We start from the raw sequence: 21783 nt of genomic DNA on the forward strand, positions 1-21783 counted from the left end.
TTAGTTTTCAAGCTGACAGTAAATAAAGTAACCACAAGGTACTTACGGCGTTCATGGTGGATTTGTTCCTACGTTGCTGTTAAGAGCTCGAAGTGATGCCTTAACTCCGAGGCTCGGTTCCTTTTTATACTCAGTATTCGTGATGCTGGCAAGATGCGCTTCGTCTACATTTTCTTGTTTTTTTTTCAGTCGCATGAGTTTGTGGGGAAGGGGAAGATACTTATGTTCTCGCATCCTCATTCTATTTATGTTTACTTTAAAGCATCTACATGAATCATTCTTGTTAACAGAGGTCTCCCTCGCTTTCATTTACGAATACGAACTCGAGACTTTGAGTTTGTCTCACAAGGTACACATGCGTTCTGCATTGCTACCTCACCCTCGTGCGTCGTTTTTTCGGTCAGCGCAAGGAAACAGGTATATTTTGAGAGGGCCTAGGCAGCTTTCGGAGCGTTTCCTCTAAATATATGCTGTATACACGTTGTATACACGTGATAAGGAAGGCTAAAACTGGAAACATTCGAGTTCCTTGCTCGAGAGCTTGCATCGTTCGTTCCCACACGAGGGGGCCCAGCGTCGTCTCACCTTGAACTTTGTTCGGGGGAGCTATCTTTTCAATCGCCTGGTCGGTGCTCGTCATGTGCTTGGTGACATCTGCCTTCTTGTCACCGTAGCGGGCCGTGTGCGGCCATGCTGTTGACACACTTTGAGCGACAGGTGCATTATATCAATAGCCTTGCCAAGAAACCTACATGGTTATTTATACATTTTGTGCTACATTATGCATGCTAATACATCACTACATGCGCAGTCCATGTCGAATAATCGTGACCGTACGCGTATTAACCGCGGATTCAGCCTGGTGTGCTGCATGGTCTGCTTATCGCTATCGATCGTCAACTACCACCAAGGAGGGTCATCAGTAGCGTAAACCGCATGGCCAACGCCCGCCTCGCCGCCCTGCCAATTTTTTAGAAGCAGCGCAGAAGGTTAAATGCGCTGTTCGTTCATGCACAGCGCGATTGAGAGCGCTGCAATCGCATCACGTAAGAGAGCACGTTACGCATTTTTAAGGCGAAGGCCTTTCTAGGCTCATGGTGAAGTTTGTATCCGCAGACTTGATTGCCGGAGTGTCCGCCGAAGCGTCATCATGCCATATTAAGACAGATTGAAGACAATATAAAGAACGAAAAATGATTGCTAGCGATAGTTAGCGAATGATGACATTTTAATAGAGAATGGTAGATGTTTATAGTGACTAGTAATGACTACTAATGACCTCAATGACTTGTAATGACTTCAATATGATCAATATGTCTAACGACGGCTTGCAATGGCCACAATTGATTATAAACGACTAGAAATGTCTTGTAATGAGTAGTAATGACTAAAATTACTACTAATGACTTGTAATGACTACTAATGACGACGAAATTACTAGTATCTCTAACAACGGCTTGTAATGACCACAATTGATTACAAATGACTAAAAATGCTTAGTAGTGAGCAGTAATGACTAAGAGAATAAAGAGAAAGCGAAGACGCAAAGAGAAAGAGGCGAATGATAGAGGAGGAAGGTTAGGCTTTCGGCGTCCACCTCTTAAGAGAGATCTTAAGAGACCCTGCAATCTTTTTTTCGTATGTCTGGGAGTTTTCTCGATATCCAGAAAACGAAAATGTTTAAGTAACAAGTACGAAATCAAAAATTGCTGAATAAGATATTTCCTAGCTTGTTCTACAAGCTTCTCAGTAGAAGGCTTGCCGTAAGGTAAGACTTGTTCAAGTAATTTTCACTATTTATGCGAGTGAGCATGACACAATACAGCCGCATTTTCTCTAATTGCCAACAAATTGCATATTCGCTTCCACCTGGAGTGCATCGGCAAGTTTTTAAGCCTTGGGTGACGTTATTTGGGACACTCTGTATAAACGAAAGGGAGTATGAGGAAGCACGACCACCCAACCACTCTAACTGATGATATATATATATATATATATATATATATATATATATATATATATATATATATATATATATATATATATGTCTCCGCCAGCGAGAGTTTGGTGGGTTGCGACATCACGTACTCGAGCACACGAGGACTGGACACTCCCACGCTTAGCCGTGTCTGGAGAAAGTGGGATCCTGGGGGTGGAGCCAATGCCGGGTGTTCGAACCTTTAAGGACCCCGGAAAAGGCAACACAGTTCTTCAGCCTTTGCTTCCCGAAGACGGCACCTCCAGACAGACCCACCTGGAGAGGAAATCGGCAGTCGCCTTTTCCTGCCTCCCTCTTCAACCTTTTTGCTTTCTCTTTTGCTGTTTCTTCTTTCCTGTCTTCTTATCACTTCTCACTTCCGAATTTCTGGACGGCAAGGGTTAACCTTGTGTGGTTAGCCAACGTTGGGTATACCACATTTGGTGATAGCAGCAGCGTACAGCTGGCGCTTGCAGGACGTGCTTTAGTTTCTGTGGCGTCCCTTGTTGGGCTCCATGGTGGGTGACTTGCGTTGCTGCCGAACACTGAAGACTCCTTAAGAATCATTCCTTTCATAAACTCTCAGATCGCTTTCACAAGCGAGGGCGCACCAAATATTTCAATTTTTCGGCCACCACAGAGAAATGTTTCCCAAGTACAAAGTGGTACACCCTGAAAACCAGAAAAGAGCGCGCGAGAGATCAAACCTTTCCTTGCCGCCAAGTGTCTAAGTGATGCCATAGGCCCAGGTTACAAAGCTTCGAAGCTAGCTAGCGGTGACCTTCTTTTGGAACTGCACGATAAAAAAAAAACACTATGGAATGCCACAGAACTTTGTCTCGTTGGCGACATTCCAGCTACCATGACTCCACATAGAACTATTAACACCATCCGCGGCGTTATTTCTGATGACGACCTGATGGAGCTGACAGATGCTGAACGTTTGGAAAGTTGGAAGGAACAAGATGTGATCAATGTCAAACGAATTTAGATGAGGTACGATGGGAAAAAAATACAGACACAGCACCAACAATCACCTTCGGCTCAAGTGTGCTACCCGAGACAATCGAGGAAGGCTATGTAAATATCCTGGTCCGACCGCATGTGCCGAACCCTCTGCGGTGCCTTAAATGCCAGCGATTCGGTCACAGTTCACAAAACTGCCGAGGCCGCCAAACTTGTGTAAAATGCAGTGCTCACGAACACTAATCTGAAAATTGTGAAAGCTCTCCGCTGTGCGAACTGTGATGAGGCTCATTCCACATACTAGCAAGCCAGCCCTTCGTGGAAAAAAGAAAAAGAAATTGCAACAATCAAAGTAAAGGCAAACATTTCATTCAGAGAAGCACGCCGGTGGGTATTGTACTTGCCACAGGACAAGCTTTGTCGACAAGCTTTACCCTGTGTAGAATAATTAATGGCTACGACCAACGCTCTGTGGAGGTCACTTCGCGAGTGCGACTACAAAAAAAAAAAACTGCTGCGTGAGACTCTTTCGGGCGGCGGCGTATACAGTGGCCGCGCACGCTGGAGCCTCGAAGGAACGGTTCTCTCTCGTCGGGGTTCGCTTCAAGACTGAACGTTTATTTTACAAAAGACATCGCAGTGACTAGAAAAGGAAGAGAAAACAAAATATAAAATCCAAGTTGTCCGTTGGCCGCACCGACGCCTTCGTCCTTCTCAGAAGAGCCGGCCATTCGCGTCCAGCAGGCGGTCCGCCGAAAACACGGGGCACGGATCAGGTTGCGGGTCGAGGCGCCGGTCGGGACACCAGCCCAGCGGGGCGCCCCCTCGTCCGTTCGCCGGCTCCCTCTTGGTGCGTCGCCGGGCCCCCAACAACGGTTGCAAGAAACGTGCGACACGGTCGCTAGCAATTCTCAACAACCTCCCTCGCAATGAGCGTCGGCTCATTCCTCCCATAGTTCAAGCGGACCGGTCGTCTCAGCAGCTTTCGGTCTGGCAGGGAAATCTTGCATGCTCGAGCTTGGCCATCCCCTCCAGGAAACGTTTCGACAGCCCGGCACAGCTCCCGTGGTGGCAAATGTGAACAGGGCTATATAGGCCTTGTAGGAATTTCCAAGCTCGGTATAAAATATCGGCCCTTCGAAGTCCACTCCAGTATTTTCAAATGGCTGTGATTCGCGGATACGGTCGTATGGGAGCGGTGCAAACGGCTCATCCGCGGGGCGGCTGCTTTGTCTTTGATATGGAACACAACGACGAATGATTTTCTTCACGGCCTGTCTTGCTCGCAGGATCCAATATCTTTCGCGAAGTTGAGTCAGAGTGTCCCTTACTCCAGCGTGTAAAAGCCGCCTATGCTCCCAGGCCACCAATAAGCGTGTAAACGGATGCACAGCGGACAAAATGACTGGGTGCCGCGTCTCTGCTTTATGCGCGCTATTCTGTAGCCTGCCTCCAACTCTGAATAGGCAGTCGCTGTCAATGAATGGAGTCAGACCCGCGATGGCGGACTTAGGATTAAGTGTCCCGGTGGAGATTAGAGAATGGATGTCGTTCCCAAAGGTTTCTCTTCGTGATACTTTCAGCCAGTAACTCTCGGCTTGTGCTAACTCTTCCGCTGACGGGCTTCCCCTTCGTTTCTCTGACGCGTTCCATGCGTTATGAAGAAAGCGCATAACCCATGCGGTGACACGGAGCACACGTGTCATTAAGCTCTTGTGCGCAAGATCCATACGAGGCATCTTGTCTACTAGCGTCACGGTGTTCAGCACGTGAACTTTCCGGAGCACTTCGGTGCTACATTCAGCTTCAGGGGCGTGTGAAGGCATCTCGTCGTACGTTTGAACACCTTTTAGCCACTGCGGTCCCGTCCACCAGCTATCGCTGACAACCAAAGCGGAGGGCAGCAGTCCCCGTGTTAACAGATCTGCTGGATTTTCTCTCCCCGGGCAATGTTTCCAAACAGCGGGATCAGTTAGTGCTTGTATCTCCTGTACTCTGTTGCTCACAAATTTTGTCGTCAATGACCTGAGCCTACTGAAAACCGTGGCTTTGTTGTCTGCCAAATCGCCAGCATTCTCTTTCCAGGGAAGGGAAACTTGATATCGGCAGTTGTTCCCGGAGACGTTCTCCCGAAATTCCCGCAAAGCTTGGTTGTCTTCCACGTCCGCCTCTCCTTCGTCGACAATGCCAATGTGCTCGAGCTGCCAAAACGATTTCAGTTGAGCAGCAGTGTCCTCTTGGTCTTCCTCGCCGATGGCAGCCACGCGCAACACTCCCACAGTGGACACGTACGTTGCTCTTGATTCTGTGGTGTGCGTTGTCCCCTGCAGGGTCCAGCCAAAGATGGTCTCCACGGCTACGAGACCGCTGTCCAGGCGCCTGACACCACCGGTTGTGACCTCCCAGTAGAAATCGGATCCCAGCAGCAGCCCTATCTCTGCTCCATCTTGCTACTGTCGGCGAGTTCGAGGCCTTGCTCTTCGAGGTAGTTGAGGGTGGAAGCTTCAGGTGCTGGAACAATGTCGCAGCAGATTTGTGGGATCTCGAGCGCTTCAACGCAGACCTTTCTTTCGTTGTGTCGACCTCACAGCCATAACTCCACTCGGTGGCACTTCATTCCTGAAGACGGCTTGTCGCTTCCAAATGTCATTATTTTGAGGGTCTCCTCTCCCATCACACGCAGTTGCATCTTCTGTGAAACCTCTTTCTTGACAAAGGTGCGCTGACTTCCGCCGTCAATCATCAGCCTGACCATCGCTCGCTTCTCCCTACCCTGAACCCACGCTTGAGCCGTCTGCAGAAGGACACGGGTTCTCTTCTTGGTGCCTTCGACTTGCAGCGAAGACTGTACGACTGTCTCAGTGAGTACAGTCTTCTGTTCCGACTTTCCTGTTGCTGGTGGTCGATTCAGGTTACACAAGGCTGCAACGTGCCGCCCGGAACATCTCTTACATTTAAGCCATCTTGAGGTGCGGCATTCGTATGCTCGATGACCTGCCTTGGCGCACCTAAAGCAGAGTCTTTCCCGCTGCACAATTGTCCTCTTCTGATCCACAGTGAAATGAACTTCACAGTCGGCGGTTGAGTGGCTGCTCGCTTCGCATAATTTGCACTGTGTTTCAGCTTTCATGACGGCAGTTAAAACCGACGCGGACGCCTTTTCAGAAATATCCTTGCGGATCGGGCGACTCAGCCTGTAGGTGCTCACTTGTTGACGTGTTCCACATTTGGCCCTCTCTCGACTTTCTACTTCGGTCTTGAGGAAATTGAGGAAATCTTTAAGGTCATCTCCTGGCATGACTGCAGATGTTGTCTTTTGTCTGCAGTAACCGAGGCACAGCTTATTCGGGATGTTCTTCCGTAGGACTGTCAATAAAAGTACTCCATAAGTGTTCGACGCCACACCCAATGCCTCGAGGCTCCGAACCCCCGTCTGGATCTCATCATAAAGGGTTCTCAGCCTCTCGGTGTCGAGGATGTTATGGACAGGTCGGATGTTGAGCAACCTCGACATGTGTTCTTCAATGATAACGTCGTCCTTTCCGAATCTTTCGACCAATGTCTTCACTGCAATTTCATAATTTCGGTCACTGAGTGGTATCCCGTCGATAGCGGCTGCGGCTTTGCCGGTGAGATAGCTCGTCAAGTATTGAAACTTGTCAATTGGATGTAGAGCTGGATTCTTGTGGATGGTAGACTCGAACTGATTCCAGAATCTGTGTTATGAGTGCAGGTTTCCGTCGAATTTGGCGATCTCTAGCTTCGGAAGTCTTGTCGTTGTCGACGGTAGCTGAAGAGTCGTCGTAACTGCATGCTGGACGGCACCTGACTGTGCGACGTGGTCAGAGTTATTTCTTGTTTCTGATGTTGTACTTGAAATCGTTCCGCTCGCGGCTCCACCTCTCAGTGCCCTTTTTATCATTGTTTTCAAGGTGCAAATTCTCAAGTTGTACGCAGCGCAATCTGTTAATACGGTGTCGAGCTCCTGTAGGTCTACTTTCTTTTCTATGGCGTCGTTGACTGCTTGAAGCTCTTCAGCTTGCTCAAGAAGGATGTCCAAATGTTCTTCAAGCTCACCGGTTGGTGCTTCTGTCGCTTGAAGTAAGGTGCTGGCCGCTGCGATGGTAGTGTCGATGGCTTGTCGCAGGGCCGCTTGCTTCCTTTGTAGTCGCTCCATGATGCAGGCGAAGTTATTCCAGATGTAGCACTCCCGGGTTTCGGCACCAGAAAATGTAGAATAATTAAAGGGCTACGACCAACGCTCTGTGGAGGTCACTTCGTGAGTGCGACTACAAAAAACTGCTGCTGCGTGAGGCTTTTTCGGGCGGCGGCGTATACAGCGGCCGTGCACGCAGGAGCCTCGAAGGAACGATTCTCACTCGTCGGGGTTCGCTTCAAGACTGAACGTTCATATTACAAAAGACATCGCAGTGACTAGAAAAGGAAGAGAAAAGAAAATATAAAATCGAAGTTGTCCGTTGGCCGCACCGACACTTTCGTCCTTCTCGGAAGAGCCGGCCATTCGCGCCGAGCAGGCGGTCCGCCGAAAACACGGGGCACGGATCAGGTTGCGGGCCGAGGCGCCGGTCGGGACACCAGCCCAGCGGGGTGCCCCCTCGTCCGTTCGCCGGCTCCCTCTTGGTGCGTCGCCGGGCCCCCAACAACGGTTGCAAGACACGTGCGACGGTCGCTATCAATTCTCAACACCCTGCATATGTTGATGACATCCAGACAGGTTACAAATCATGTAATCTAAGTATATGCTAGCGACAAGTAAAACATGGCTTAAGTAAATTGTGTAAGTAGGCAGACGAGAATGGTTTTAAACTATATCGTCAAAAAGCACATTGCGTCCTGTTCTCAAACAAGAGATGTATACTCCCGGACCCTGTGTTAAATCTCAATGGAGAACTGCTATCTGTGAGCCGCGAACGCACATGTTTAGGGATCCTTTAAGACAGCAAGTTAAGTTTTAGAATAGAATGAATTAAGAACAGGGCACACTTACGGTACTCACTCTTACCTTTGGATTAAGGGGGTATCCTCCGACTTGTAGTAAGGGCAGAAACAATCTCACAGTCCTCCATGTTCTTATTCAAAGCCCTGGAATGGAAGCAGAAAGGAAAAGAGGTAATTCCCTTCTGCATATTGCGAAAATACACCTCTTCACCCAGCATTTTGTCTTAGCAACGAACCACCTTTTAACCTGAAATGAGTCATACAGTTTTTATCTGGAAGAGACACTCTGAAAATCATTTGGCCAGACAATTTTCCGCATGCAATTAACAGCCCTTGTATTCAAGGGCTTTCTTGAAGCTCTAGTGTCGCTGTTATGTTTTGTTGCATAATGTTTTTAACTAAACCCACTTGCCGTAGCCCGCTTCACTACCTAGTCAGTGTCATTATTTTAATACCTATATATTTTAGGCAATTTACAGCGACAGCTTTTAGGTGCTTTTACAGCCATGTCATATCTACCATAAGACATTCATTGTCCGCTCCATCCGCAACTCATCGATAACATTACCACTTGTCATGGCACTGTTTCTCCGTGCCTGGCCCTTGCGCCATCAAATACATCATCATCATCATCATAAAAGAAGTACTCACACGTTTATGAACGAGAATACTAGTATTTTATTAACATTTCGGCCACGGGCCCGGTTTTCATCGGAGTGAACGAGGCTACAGAAGACATAGATATCGTGTTTGAGAGCCCAGTGGTGCGGCGCGCAAGCGGGTAACCTTGTCTGTAGTTTGATATAGTGTTTTTTCATACCGAGCATAAAGAAAGCGATAGAAACCTAAAAAAATTTCTGAATTACTTTACTGCCCAGGTACATATTGCTTAAAACACGAAAGCAATTGATCGAACAATAAAGTAATTACATCAAATAACAATACCTAAGCACCAAGTGCACAGTACAAGCTGAATAGGAAAATTGAAGGGCGTCGTCATAAAAGTCTAATTCAGTGTTCATGTATCTAAAGATCACCAAGTAAATCGCGGCAATCGAGTCTAATTATTCGTTAAGTTCCTCTCATTGCGCAAGTGGCACCGCGAAGCGCGGCTCGTGGTGCAACGCCCTCGTTACGTAGGAGGGCGGCGTAGAATGAAGCTGTGATAGCGATGCCACGTGATCAATCCATCTGTCTCGGGCTTAAGTGCTGGCCGTCCCATGTCTGGCTCGAACGACGACGTAGGAAGAACATTTTTTTTCATATTTCATTTTGCATGTTACACGCGCACACGCGTTCACTCGCAGTCTTGTAGTATTTCTAAACTAAACGCTACAGCCCCACACAGATGGCGGAGCAGAGATTTCCGGCGCAGAAACTGCGCAGAAACACTGGTTTTTCTTGCTGGATTTGCTGGATTTGCTGGATTTTCTTGCTGGAAACACTGGATTTTTTTTTGCTACAAGTCTGCTGATCTGTGGTGGTTTCATGACATTTATCAGGTGTTTACGTGTTCCTAAGTGCTGTGTCTGCATTTTCTCGTTACTGGCCTTCACCAGCGCTGACACAACCGCGGAATGGAACAGTGTAAGAAGTCGCGTTGACTAGATGGGCTGAAAGCTACACCAGTGTTATTTTCCCTATTTAGCTGAACCGTCAGGTACTTGCGTGGTACGGGTTATCGTAAAATCGGCGACCTTCAGCGTCGTAACTAAATGAACTGGCGCTATAGTAAGAAAGGTGTGTCGTAAAGAGCCTCATTTTGCATACAAAATAAGCGCTGGGAGTAAAAGTCGGCGCGTTCGGTCTGTGTAAAAATAAAAAGAGTTACGGAGAGCAAAACCGGTCGTTCTGGCCGCCACACAAGCTTCCTGTGCACAATGGGACATTCTTGCAACGTTCAGTGGCTGAAGGTCACTGACGATCTATGCACTGCAAGGAATGCCTTATTTTGATGAAATGAAAAATAAAGGAAATATGTTCAGTCACGTGTGAAGCCCCATCCCCACTAGCGCGCGCCGCCAACGTTAAGGCGCAGCTGCGGCAGAGTGGCCACACCAACTGGCGGCGAGCCGCTGTGGTAGTCACGTGACAGAATGGAAATTTCGCATACCCTCTTTTACTCTGCGTGTAGGTGCGATATGTCGCGTGATTTTTCCTTCATCTGCTCACAGATCAGAGCTGGGTTTACGTTCTTCGTACTTCGTTCCCGACGCGAGTTATGTCACATGAATATGGCGACGTCGTTGCCACTGATCATAACTATATCGGTGTGGTCTCTTCTGTTGCTTCGTTGCCGCGTTGAAATGACAAGGAAACGGAGGTACTGGGTGTCGCCTCCCCCTCTTTGGGGGGTCTTACAGAAACCAATAGGGCGCATTCTCTCCAAAAACCTTTCCATCGTGACGTCTCGGCATGGGCTCGTTATTGGAAAGAACAATCGCAAACCACGACAATAAAAACCATCACGAACGAGACCAACCAAGTAAAGCACAACAAGCGCGAGCGAGAGCGGACGGGGCACAGGATAGTACGAAACGAGCGGTCCGGCTGATACCAGATACGAGTACGTAACAAATGATACGTGCCTTCGGGCGGGTCTGCATGATCCCACGCGCACATCACTGAAGGGTTCGCTCTCATTGGTCTCCCGCGTTCGCGGCTCCCTTGCCGCGGCGGAAAGCGGCGAGAAATCGATGCAGGACGGATCCCTTCCGCGGCACACAAAAGCTACTGCGAGGCAGCTTCCGCGGCGCGCGTTTTGCCGCCAGTGTGGATGCGGCCTAATGGTTAGGGCAGTCTTTTATTGCGATAGCAACTACATGGACATTCCAGTGCATTTTTTGCTGTCGCCATCGCCGTGATGTTCCTTATAAAGTCGAAGGGTGATAGCACCGTTGCCGCGCCTCGTATGCGGCATGTGCGAGTTAAAGCATGCGAGGGAAGCCGAGGATCGCGGCTCAACCTAGCGCGCGCGAATGAAAGCTGAGAGTCTTCCGTGCCGTCGAGCGAAAGGCCGGGATGGGATGGCAGGGAGGGAGGGGGGGGGGGGTGGTGTGGTCCTCCGGCAGCAACTGCGCATTTCGCGACCGGGCGCAAGGTAAACTGACGATCGCAGCCAATCATCGTGTGCCATATGTGTATAAAAGCGGGGAAGCAGCGCAATAGGAACAGGGGGCGGCTTCAACTCGATCAACGAGTGCGTGCTTTGCACGGCGGCGTGAATTAGCGCCCGCCGTATCTTGAAATGGATCTGCAGACGGCTCATAGCTTTGTGCGCGCTGTGTTCTCGCCCCTCTTGCGTTGAAGCGATAGACCGCACAGAGGTCACTTGGCTTGCTGCTTTTTTGCCACTCGCTGCAGCGTTTTGGCAGCGAGTGTCCGCGCTCATCGAGTGTGATGTGTTCACGTTTACTTGAACGCGGTGACACCATGCCTGTTAATTCATTTAGTAAGCGAATGCTTCCAAGTTTGTACTGCCGATAAAACTAGTATTGTTAGTTCGTTACCAAATTAGAATAGTAACTACCTGAATTCATTGCGAAGGTTGACTTCTGAGACTACATTGTTGGTGCGACCAGCTAGGTTTACTATCAACAAAGTACGGAATGACACTTTCACACCAAATACGGCGTTTCTCATAAATATCTCGCAGCTAATTATGCGGAAGGAAGCACTGCACGCTCTAAAACGTGTTTTTATTAATTTTTTTTCATTAAATTTTATTCTCAATAGCCTTCTTCTTATTTATAAATATCGCCAGAGAGAACATTGGCGCTGCGATTGTTCAGGTATTACGGGAATGATGTTTAGTGCATGAATTTGTCTATTCTTCATGCTTGTAGCTTCAGACATTCTTGTGACATTACTTATTACGCTTTATTTTCTTAATATCCAAGAAATAATAGTTTGCGAAACACAGCAAGACAATTAGTATGTGAGCATGTGCATATTCATGGCAAATTGTTGCATGTATAATGCAAAATATTGTAGAAATTGGTGCATTTTCAATATCACCAAGTACTTAGAAGTCACAAGGACGAAGAAGAAGCTAATGCACGTACTGCCCATCACTCTTGGCCAATCCCCAGCAGTGGGTACGCGCCATTAAAGAAGGAAATCCAATCCAATACTACCCATCACTCACGTGGAGGCTGAACCGCCATAATTTCAGCATTCGCATATACTAGCGTCAGTTCGCTGTAGTAATTTCTTGTAGGGGGGTCTATGCAATGCACAGCAGTAAATAAAAGAAATACCAACTCCGCGCTTTGCCAAGGTTACCTTGAGTTTTCCATGTCCACTCCTCGGCTAAGCTACGCTGTTTACTTTGGGTGCTTGTGGTGCTGCAACTGCTGTTAATATTTCAACGCCTGTTTCGGAACGTTTAGGCATCGGCTCTTTTTTCCCTTAGCACAAGCCACCCTGTACGTGCTGCAACAATTTCCAGGCTGGTGGGTGTTTGATTTTGTTTCGCCACATTCATTGTGTACAAATACGCGTCACTTTTCTACCCGGCTAGGGTATTTTCTATATTTCTAATGTAGAAGTGTGTTTATTGCCGTACGATTTGCATGTGACACCTGTGTATGACTTGCTGCCTCGAGTCGATAGTAAGTTGTGATTAAGGCCTGGGCAGAAATGTTATAGTGCCTTTAGTAGTCAGCGTATGACAAAGAAACACGGCCAGCTGTAATTACAAAATTTGTTGACAAAAAAAACAAAAAAAAACCACACACAGTAAAGGATGGAGTCAACAACAATGTGGTATTAACGGTTGACGTAGCTCATTGGTTTATTTTTTGAAAAAGTCGCCGTACAAGAAAGGAAAAACTGGAGGACGCTTAAGCTTCGCCTTCAAGAGTGGAACGCGACAGCGTTCCCGTCGACCCGCCAAGGGATGTAAGACAATGGGCTTCGGCGCAGCGACTACGCGCCCCGCATCGGACGCGGTGAGCGTCGAGCAACGCAGCGTTCGGCGCGGCAACGAAATGTGCGCCCGAGCAAGCGACGCACGCCTGAGCTTTAGAAGAGCTCGTTTCTAAGGCAACACCGCATTCACTAGAGGCGCGTTTGTACCGCTTTGAAGCATGGAACTCGTGGCTCAGCCAATAAAGAAAAAAAAAACTCGTGGCTCAGTGGTAGCGCCTCCGTCTCACACTCCGGAGACCCTGGTTCGATTCCCACCCAGCCCATCTTGCAAGTTGTTTTTTATTCATGAATGGCCTGCTGGGATTTATCGCTCACGGCCAACGCCGCCGACACCGACGCCGATGACACCGGCTTTTCTGCGACACGAGCTCCTTTAACGCTGTCGCGTTAAAATGCAGACACCAATGTTTCCGCCTCCTTTGCTGTCGGTCGTTTTGACGACTCGTCCTTCGGCTTCGCTCATCGTTCACAGGTGCCTTATTCTGTAAAATAAAGAAAGACATTGCTTAATAAGGTAACAAAAAGAAACAATCCCCTACTCCCCTTCCCCACCCATCCCTAAAGCAAAATGGCAGAGCGTTAAGCCATTGGCTATTTTAGGAAAATGTCCTTGATATTCACGTAGGAAAACTACCACAAAAACTTCCGGGCGGGTACTATTAGTGACTGGACATACATTTGTTGAATCTGCATGATATGTTCAATCATGGGCATTCCAAACAGAAAGTTCTTTGGCTTTATTACAAAGCGTGGTCGCGTACAGGTGGAGTACGCTTGCCGCGAACAAGACATAAGGAACGGAGCAAGTGTTTTTGAAGAACGGCTAAATGGGTGACATATCTCCGTGTACCGAACAATGGACCCATGAGGCCTGTTTTATATTTGTGCATATTACTAGCAAATGTTATCAGGATCTTACTTTTAACAGAAGTGGCACATGCGCGAATGTTAACGAGTATTTTGAAGCAAGCGTGGGCTACAAAAAGTAAAAGCGTAGTTGGTGTGTGACCATAAATACAGGCACCGGTAATAATAATCTTGAATAGGACTAAGACCTTTTAGTTAATACTTGCGTGCTTTTAGTAATAGCAGTTCACCAGTGAAAGAACAAACATTGTGGACAGCACGGCTAGATATCCATTCTTTAGGGCAAACCCCTTGTGCGGCCAATGGGGAGCATCTTGCTTCGCATCACTTTACGGTGAGAAATTATGTGCACTATTCGGCAACCAGCCGCCGCACCCTTTATTCAATGCACTATTGAAGAACTAGGAAGTGGTGAATTTTTTGCTTTATGAATCTCCATTAATTCATGCGGTCATGATAATACGTCTATCCTCCTTGTGGCACATGACCTAGCAACCTCAGCAAAAAAAAAACGAAGTTAAAAAAGCATTGGATTTGAAGCCATAGCTAACTTCATATTGCGTAGTTGGCCCCATCCGCAGCTTTTGAAAGCTCCGGAGTGGGAGGCATGCTGTCTGCCTTTTAGAGCTCGTTTCGTTAAGGAAGCACAGTGTCTACGGGAATAGGTCATATCTTGCGCGTGCGCTTGTTTCACGATAAGCCTGGTTTGCGTATATTCTCTACGTCAAAAGTTCATTTTACTCTACGGAAAGCGTGTATAAATTGTGTACGTGTTTCTGCGCTGACTGTCTCAGATGATGAAAAACTGAGGGGCTCTAATATCAATAGATGAGGGCTAATGGCAAAAAGGCGCCGCATCAAAAATAACTATTTTCTTTGTTCAGTCAAATCATGCATAATCAGTGTGTACACGTCATATGAGATGGGGAGCTATAGCGGTTTTCGTGACGTCGCGTGACAAACAGGTGAAGTGGGGTTGGTCCAGAAACGTTTTTACTATTCTCGGAGGGCTGGTTGCAGAATTAGAATAGGAAAGGTTGGAATAGCTTTACGTTATAGCGCCTAGGTACCATAAATACATCAGCACTACTGAGTAATGCATGAAGTTAAATTTTGTTCTTGTGGGTTTACGCCGAGATATACCAGGTGTTTGCGTGAAAACTTTGGGCAATTTTCACAAATCGTCGGTTGGAGACAGCACAATTGCACTGCTTGAGTTGGTTTTCGCGAGGAGGCGAGTACTACATGCACGCGAAATTGAAATGCATGACTCATAATTAAGAAAGTTCATTATTATCACTTTAAAGTAATTAGCACATATTTGCACATATTGCAATTCACAAATTCACAAAGTCGGTAAAACATAAAGACTTCATCATCATCAGCCTGTTTTATGTCCACTGCAGGACGAAGGCCTCTCCCTGCGATCTCCTACTACCCCTGTCCAGCAGCAACAGATTCCAACTATCGCCCGTGAATTTCGTAATTTCAGCGCTCCACCTAGTCTTCTGCAGTCCTCGATTGTGTTTCCTTTCTTTTGGTACCCATTCTGTAACCCTACTGGTCCAACGGTTATCTATCCGGCACATTGCATGACCTGACCAGCTCCATTTTTTTCTCCTAATGCCAATTAGAACATCAGCTATACCCTTTTGTCTCGGACTCAAACCACTCTCTTTCTGTCTCTTAACGTTATGCCTAGCATTCTTCGTTCCATCGCCCTTTGCGCGGTCCTTAACTTGTTCTCGCGCTTCTTTGTCAGTCTCCAAGTCTCTGCCCCGTATGTCAGCACTCGTAAAATGCACTGATTGTACACGTTCCTTTTCAATAATAATGGTAAGCTTCCAGTCAGGAGCTGATAATGTCTGCCGCATGCGATCCAACCCATTTTTATTCTTCTTTGAATTTCCTTTTGCTGATCAGGGTTCCCGATGATTAGTTGACTTATGTAAAAGTTTTCCTTTACAGACTCTAGAGACTGACCAGGGATCCTTATTTGTTGTTCTCTTGCCCGGCTATTCATAATTATCTTAGTCTTCTGCATATTAATCTTCAACCCCACTCTTACACTCTCTCTTTTAAGGTACTCAATCATATGTTGTAACTCGCCTGCATTGCTGCTGAATAGAACAATGTCATCGGCAAACGCAAAGTTGCTGAGATATACACCGTCGATCCTTACTCGTAAGCCTTCCTAGTTGAATAGCTCGAATACTTCTTCCAAACACGCAGTAAATAGCATTTGAGAGATTGTGTCTCCCTGTCTGACCCCTTTCTTTATAGGTATCTTCCTGCTTTCCTTGTCTAGAATCAAGGTAGCTCTGGAACCTCTGTAGATATTTTCCTAAAGACAAATCCACTTGAAAAGCATTCTGTCGATGACACCATTTCGGAGATAGGCGTGCGCCATGAAAGTTGCTACTGAAGAAACCGTGTCGTTCCATGTGCTGTGTGTAAAAAAAACGCGGTTTTATATACTGAAGTGCAAAATTAAGTAGGCTACCAATGTATTTCTTAGGAAAGTTTTCGAATTACTATCTCGAAATTTGTCTCCCTGATTGGTGTATTGGCGTAAACATTTTTTCGAAAGTAACCCTTTTTCGAAAGTGGTAGGTGTAGGCGATGTCACGAATTATGAATACAAATACAATAATTAAACGAAATTTGGTCAACCTGGTATAAATTCATTTTCTTGTTGATTTCAGCATTCACAACAAATAGGAGCACAAAAAAGCACAATACAAGCGCTGTCTTATAACTCTGTTTTTTTTCGAGGAAAAGCAACTAAAGTGTCCGAAAATTAAGATACTTGGTCAAAGAGCGCCAGTGATGGCTGCCTAAGGTAGCACTCAGCGCGTTTCTTGATATGAAACGTTTTCCTTGTTTCCCATGTGAGCTGATTTTTTAAGTAAAAAAATTGATGTGTGAGTGCGCTATATCATATATAAATGAAAATGAGTATCAAAACAAATTTGGAAAAGAGGTCCAGCGCAATCCCTCAGGTAAAAAAAACTGGTCATAAATGTCTTTCAACACACTGCTTCTGCTCCATAACATCAAATTATTAGATAGCGCAAGAAAGAGGCGTGAGAGCAGGACCTTTAACCTGAAATATGTCTGGTTCTTTATACTAGGCTAATGCAAGTGAAAGAGAAAGATCACAGAAAAAAAATGAGGAAGTAAAGATGTGGTGAATTCTTTCCCGCTGGCTGACAGAAACACGCAGTCAAATGGCCATGCACAAGTAATTGTTTCAAGAAAAGGACAAATGTACCATCACTCCTTTCTGGCTGGATAATTAGCGGGTCGGGGTTCAAGACAGCATCTGCACGTACAGCGGATGATCACTAGTCTCCCCAATCCATGGTACGTTGATATTCCTTTCCTATACACTTTCCTAAATTTTATTATAAAATTTAGGAAAGTGTCTACTTCGAAGACGCAGACGACGCTTGCAGGAGTGTCAGTCGTTCGAATCAGCGTTGTGTTAAGTTTCCTTAAGGCAGCTTCAAACTGACATCGACACAGGAGAGAAGCCAGTTCATTACGTCGGATTTTATGGCGCAAGACGAACACTACGAGTGGAAGTCGGGGTTGAGGCGAAGGGTTAAATTAACTTCGTGCCCTGTAGTGTGCTTTATATTTGCTTTATTGCACTGAGCTAACTTAGCGTGCCAGATGCCGATGCTGCCTTTCACGTATAGGTCCATACTGCCACTCACGAGTAAAGTGACCCATACTCGCTGCGCACTCATTTTACGGATTTGTGAGCGGGAAAGAGTGCCGGTGACTTTGCGTACTCGAGTTTATAGTGGGGTAACAGCCACTTCATAGTAACTGCTCTACAGATCACGTGAGTACGTATGGCAATGAGTGCCGGCGAGCTTGAGTTGACGAGAGTGTGGGGGTGAGTGCGAGTCGGTAGGTGTGAATGGAAGCGACTGTTAACGCAGGTGAGTGCTGGTGACTATTTGAATGGCTGCGCGTACGACTGTTAGTGAGTGCCGACGAGTGTTCGTGCACGTGAGTGTGAGTGAGTACACTGACTGCAAAATTTTAGGTGAATGGGTGAGTATAAGCATATGGTGCTTAGATATGGTCGCACTGTCAGTCCTGGTAAGTGGAATCGTCGCTCCACCCGTACGATTTCACGTACATTACGCTTCAATGGCAGACGAATCTAGACACGCTGTTGCTGGAGACTTCTCTACATCGCTTAAATTGTCAGAGACCGCAGACAACACTGACTGCAGCAAGGCAAGCTTGATCGTGTTGGGGCTGGCTGTAGTTTCTGAAAGCCCGTTTAATGTAAGAAATAAAATAAACTTGTAATTCAAGTCGAACTCAACAGAAGGACCTTAATTCCGATTGATAACGCTCGCAATGATCTGTTAGTTAATTACAAGGCTTAATTCTGTATATCTGAGTTTGTTACGGAGGCCTTTTGCGCACGCTGACATTTGGTTCGGCAGTAAAGTATAGAAGAAAAGCCTGTTTGAGGTGTTAGATGATTATTACGCGGTGTTGACTTTTGCCGCAAGATAGTTGGCGCTCCCCTAAAATTACATCAAATAAAGAAAACATGAACTACTCTGTAAGTGGCGCACGAGTTTTTATTAGGTCAAATATTTTAAATTTAGCAGACCATTTATAACACTTTCTTATTTTCACTTCTGAGACTCATGCCCCGATGACAAAAGCCGGACCCAAGGGCAGCGGTGCCTCGAAATAGTGCTGTGTCCTGTCGGTCATTCTCAAAGTCGGCCTTGTCACTGCTTCGTTGCTTGGTCTTGGTATCCTGGAGTGGTAACGACATGAATGGATTGTATCCTTGTGCCTGGTACTCCAGAGAGTGGGTCTGTGAAAAGATACTCTCAATACTATAAAGCGAAACATGTGAAAGAAAATTCCGGCTCAGTGCTATTATGATTCTTGTGAGGACCAAGCAATTCCATCAGGTAAACAAAGCTCAGTGCATTTGAATCTCTAAAACCTTCATTGCAAAATCAAGCAGCGTCATGATATCCACTCGCTGTTTCTGCATGATTACAAATTCCGTGAGCACATGACCCGGTCAGAGAAAAGCACGGTCCAGTGATATTACACGACAGTAAATACTTAACGTTGGGTGTGTATTATATGTGGGATGTTAAGCCTGTGTTGTGTATGAATACAAGTAGTCTTTTGTGGTATCTGTTGTAATGCATCCAGCGATCAGATCTGGGCGTCGCACTCCACGACCTAAGCAGACCTAGGTGAATGAATTTATAAAAAGTCGGTTAACAGATAAGCACCGAAATGCTTTACGGATATTAAAAACAGCATCCCGTATCAGGACGAGGGAAGTCATTTACATATCCCTGCTTACGAAGCAGCTGTTTATTATAAGAAATATATTTATGGCTTCTAGCGCCTTCTCAAGTGTTCAAATGACCTTGGCTTGTGAAATGTGGATGCAGCTTTCTATAGGTGAAAAAGAAACTACGTAAACGGGTAATGGTTCATTAGTTACCGCAACGCAATAAACAGTGAGGGAAATGCACGGATACTGACAGAAGAAAGAGGTGCGGCCTTTCAACGGCCAATTTATTAGTGTTGCTGTTCATATATATATATATATATATATATATATATATATATATATATATATATTTCTTTCGCGCTTGTGTGTATGCGGACAAACATGCGCCATACATTCACCTGGTCACTACTAAATGCGGGCAGTGAAACAAATAAGCATGTAGTTGAAGTTGAGGTTGTTTCGTACATTTCCTTCGTGATTAATCGTGCCGTTGTTAATAACGTACGAAAGGCGCTGACCCTACATGTATTGAACGTAGATTGATGTAGAGTAGAGCTTAGCCCTCTCTGTCTACTCACGATTTATTTCTTCAGAAGAGTGGTGTATCCGAAGGCGTCCAGCCCATAGCCGTAGTTGAGGCCGTACGGAGCAAGTCCCTGCACGTAGCGGACACGAACCGGGTGGGCGTCGACCCTGTGGCTGTAGCTGACTCCGGTGGTGCGGTAGCCGTACGGGGTAGCCACGTTGTGGACCGTGGGAGTTATGGGCACCACGTGGTGGACAGTTTGCACTGCTGTTAATGGGGCTGCGTGCACCGCCGTCACAGCTGGCACAGCGGCAGGGTAGCCGGCCAAGGGTAGGCCGTACGTGGGGACGTACACCGCGAGGGCATTGCTCAGCAGAGCGGCGAAGAGGCACAGGACCTGTATGGTAGGTGGCATGGGATCCTGTCAGTTACGAACAGTTTAGTTTGGTGCAGTTTTATTTTCGTATTTAATTGAACAAACTGGGTGTCTAAACGGCGTACCGGAGGAAGTGCCCAAGTTTAGGTTAAAGAAAAGGTGAAATACTCTACTGAATACTCTGGAATGACAAGCCTGCTAAAAGACTTTTCGGATCTTGGCCACTAAAGAAAAAAAAGTCTTAACGTAGAACAGTTCATAAGAGCACATAGCAGCTGATAGGTATGTCAGGCACATTATAAAGGAAGGAAGCTGGCCAATGGCTGAGAGCAATCATGAATCAAATGCTTAATGTACTCGGCCCTTGAAGCATGTAAAGGTCTGCGCCGTAAACAACGTTCTTTGCTAAAACCTATCGTGTATGTTGAAAAGGTGCAGGCCACCATATTTGTGGCTACCTAGGTCGAGATATGTTGTTTTGATGCCAGAGGCATTGCTGGCCCGGAACATCTGTGCCTTAGTGCAGGTTCGTATGTTTCTTCGTCGTTTAAGGAAGTAACGTCATTATTGTCGACTGTGGTAAAGCCACATGCCTTTGCGCACACCCATACTATGACAATGTTGGTAATGCTGATTTGACGAAGACAAAATATCGTAAGAACGACAGCTCCATTATACGTTGCTAGAACAGCTACTTGGCTAAAAGTAAAGTGACAGGTTTGGGAATTTTGACAGTACCAGGATAATGCGTCACATGGAAACAAGGTGAAGTTCCAATATCATGCGGAAAATGTAAACTGATTTATGGTTACTCACAGTGATCATGGTTGATTTGAAATCTCGCAGCAGCTCGGTGTTTGAAGAAGTTGTGTCTCGTTAGGAAGACTGTAGGTCCTTTTATACGCACTGACCCGTGCATTACTAGTCACGTGTGTTTGATGTTTTCTTGAAGAAACCCACAGGAAGGTATTGGGCAGCATTTATGCAAATTATCGAACATTTTAGTGTGACTAGTGCCCACATGCGACACGAGACTCTGAAGGGTATGCGAACGCTGTTTTTGTCTTCATTCTAGCAGCAGCTGGCGACAGCAGTGGTGACGAAGTTTGGAAGACGTGGAGCGGGCTTTTTGTTGCGACAGCTGCATGCATTCAATTTCCCGGAGACATGTACTAAGCACAAAGTAAAATATCTTATAGTTGTGCATTGCTTTGTGAATCGCAAGCGTGGTAAGAAGCTAAAAAGAAAGCGTAAAAAGGAAACCACAAAGTTGCTTTGATGAAGCGCGTGCAGAATCTGTACGTACTGCTTGCTTCATCTCGTCTCACGTAAGGCAGCCCGCGTAGTTGACTTGGACTTCGGGTTGAGGCGATATCTCCTCATCGTCAAGAAGGCCTGCGGATAGTCGGCAGAGCCGACGTCGACCCGGTATCTCACCGCGATCTACGAATGTCCTCAAATGTCGCCGGGAATTGGTGTGCACATACCTTCACCTGATGCACGCTTTTACGACTGCGGTTGTCGCTTGTTCTTAGGGGCTGTTGCTTGATAACCAGAATTTGTTTTGCGGCCTCCACTGTGCAGTATTTATTCACGCGATTTGCCTCCTCCCTCCTCCGGCTCCGCGGTGTTTCGCGGCAGCGGTAGATCTCAGCCCCTTCACACGCGTGCTATGTCTTTCCCGTTCGTCTCATCTTGTGTGCGGGTGGGTGATTTCAAACGATTTCTGCAGAGACGAGTAAACGTAACGCTATGAAACTTTGCGAAATTTGAGCCCTTTGTCAGAGCTCTAACTCGTATTGAGTAGGATGCTAACGTTCGCGCCTTATTGCGGAATCAGAGTCGCACCTTGGCAGGATGGGCGCGAGCTGGTGTAG

At 46.6% G+C, this 21783-nt stretch overlaps 1 protein-coding gene across 2 annotated transcripts; it reads right to left on the reverse strand.

The window, feature by feature from the left end:
- Positions 1 to 18314: 18314 nt before the first annotated feature.
- LOC135910936 (uncharacterized) lies at positions 18315 to 21305 on the reverse strand. 2 transcript variants are annotated; one of them, XM_070533027.1, is made up of 3 exons: positions 21213 to 21305; positions 19583 to 19927; positions 18315 to 18500 (listed from the first exon to the last, which is right to left on the reverse strand). In XM_070533027.1, the coding sequence occupies exons 1-2, from the start codon at positions 21222 to 21224 to the stop codon at positions 19586 to 19588; spliced, it is 354 nt and encodes a 117-aa protein (XP_070389128.1). In that variant the 5' UTR covers positions 21225 to 21305; the 3' UTR covers positions 18315 to 18500; positions 19583 to 19585. The 2 variants fall into 2 exon arrangements, with proteins under 2 accessions (XP_070389128.1, XP_065299080.1); XM_065443008.2 differs by lacking the exon at positions 21213 to 21305 and adding an exon at positions 20723 to 20854.
- Between the last annotated feature and the right edge of the window lie 478 nt (positions 21306 to 21783).

This window comes from Dermacentor albipictus, chromosome 2 (genome assembly GCF_038994185.2).
Source record: "Dermacentor albipictus isolate Rhodes 1998 colony chromosome 2, USDA_Dalb.pri_finalv2, whole genome shotgun sequence".
NCBI lineage: Eukaryota > Metazoa > Arthropoda > Arachnida > Ixodida > Ixodidae > Dermacentor > Dermacentor albipictus.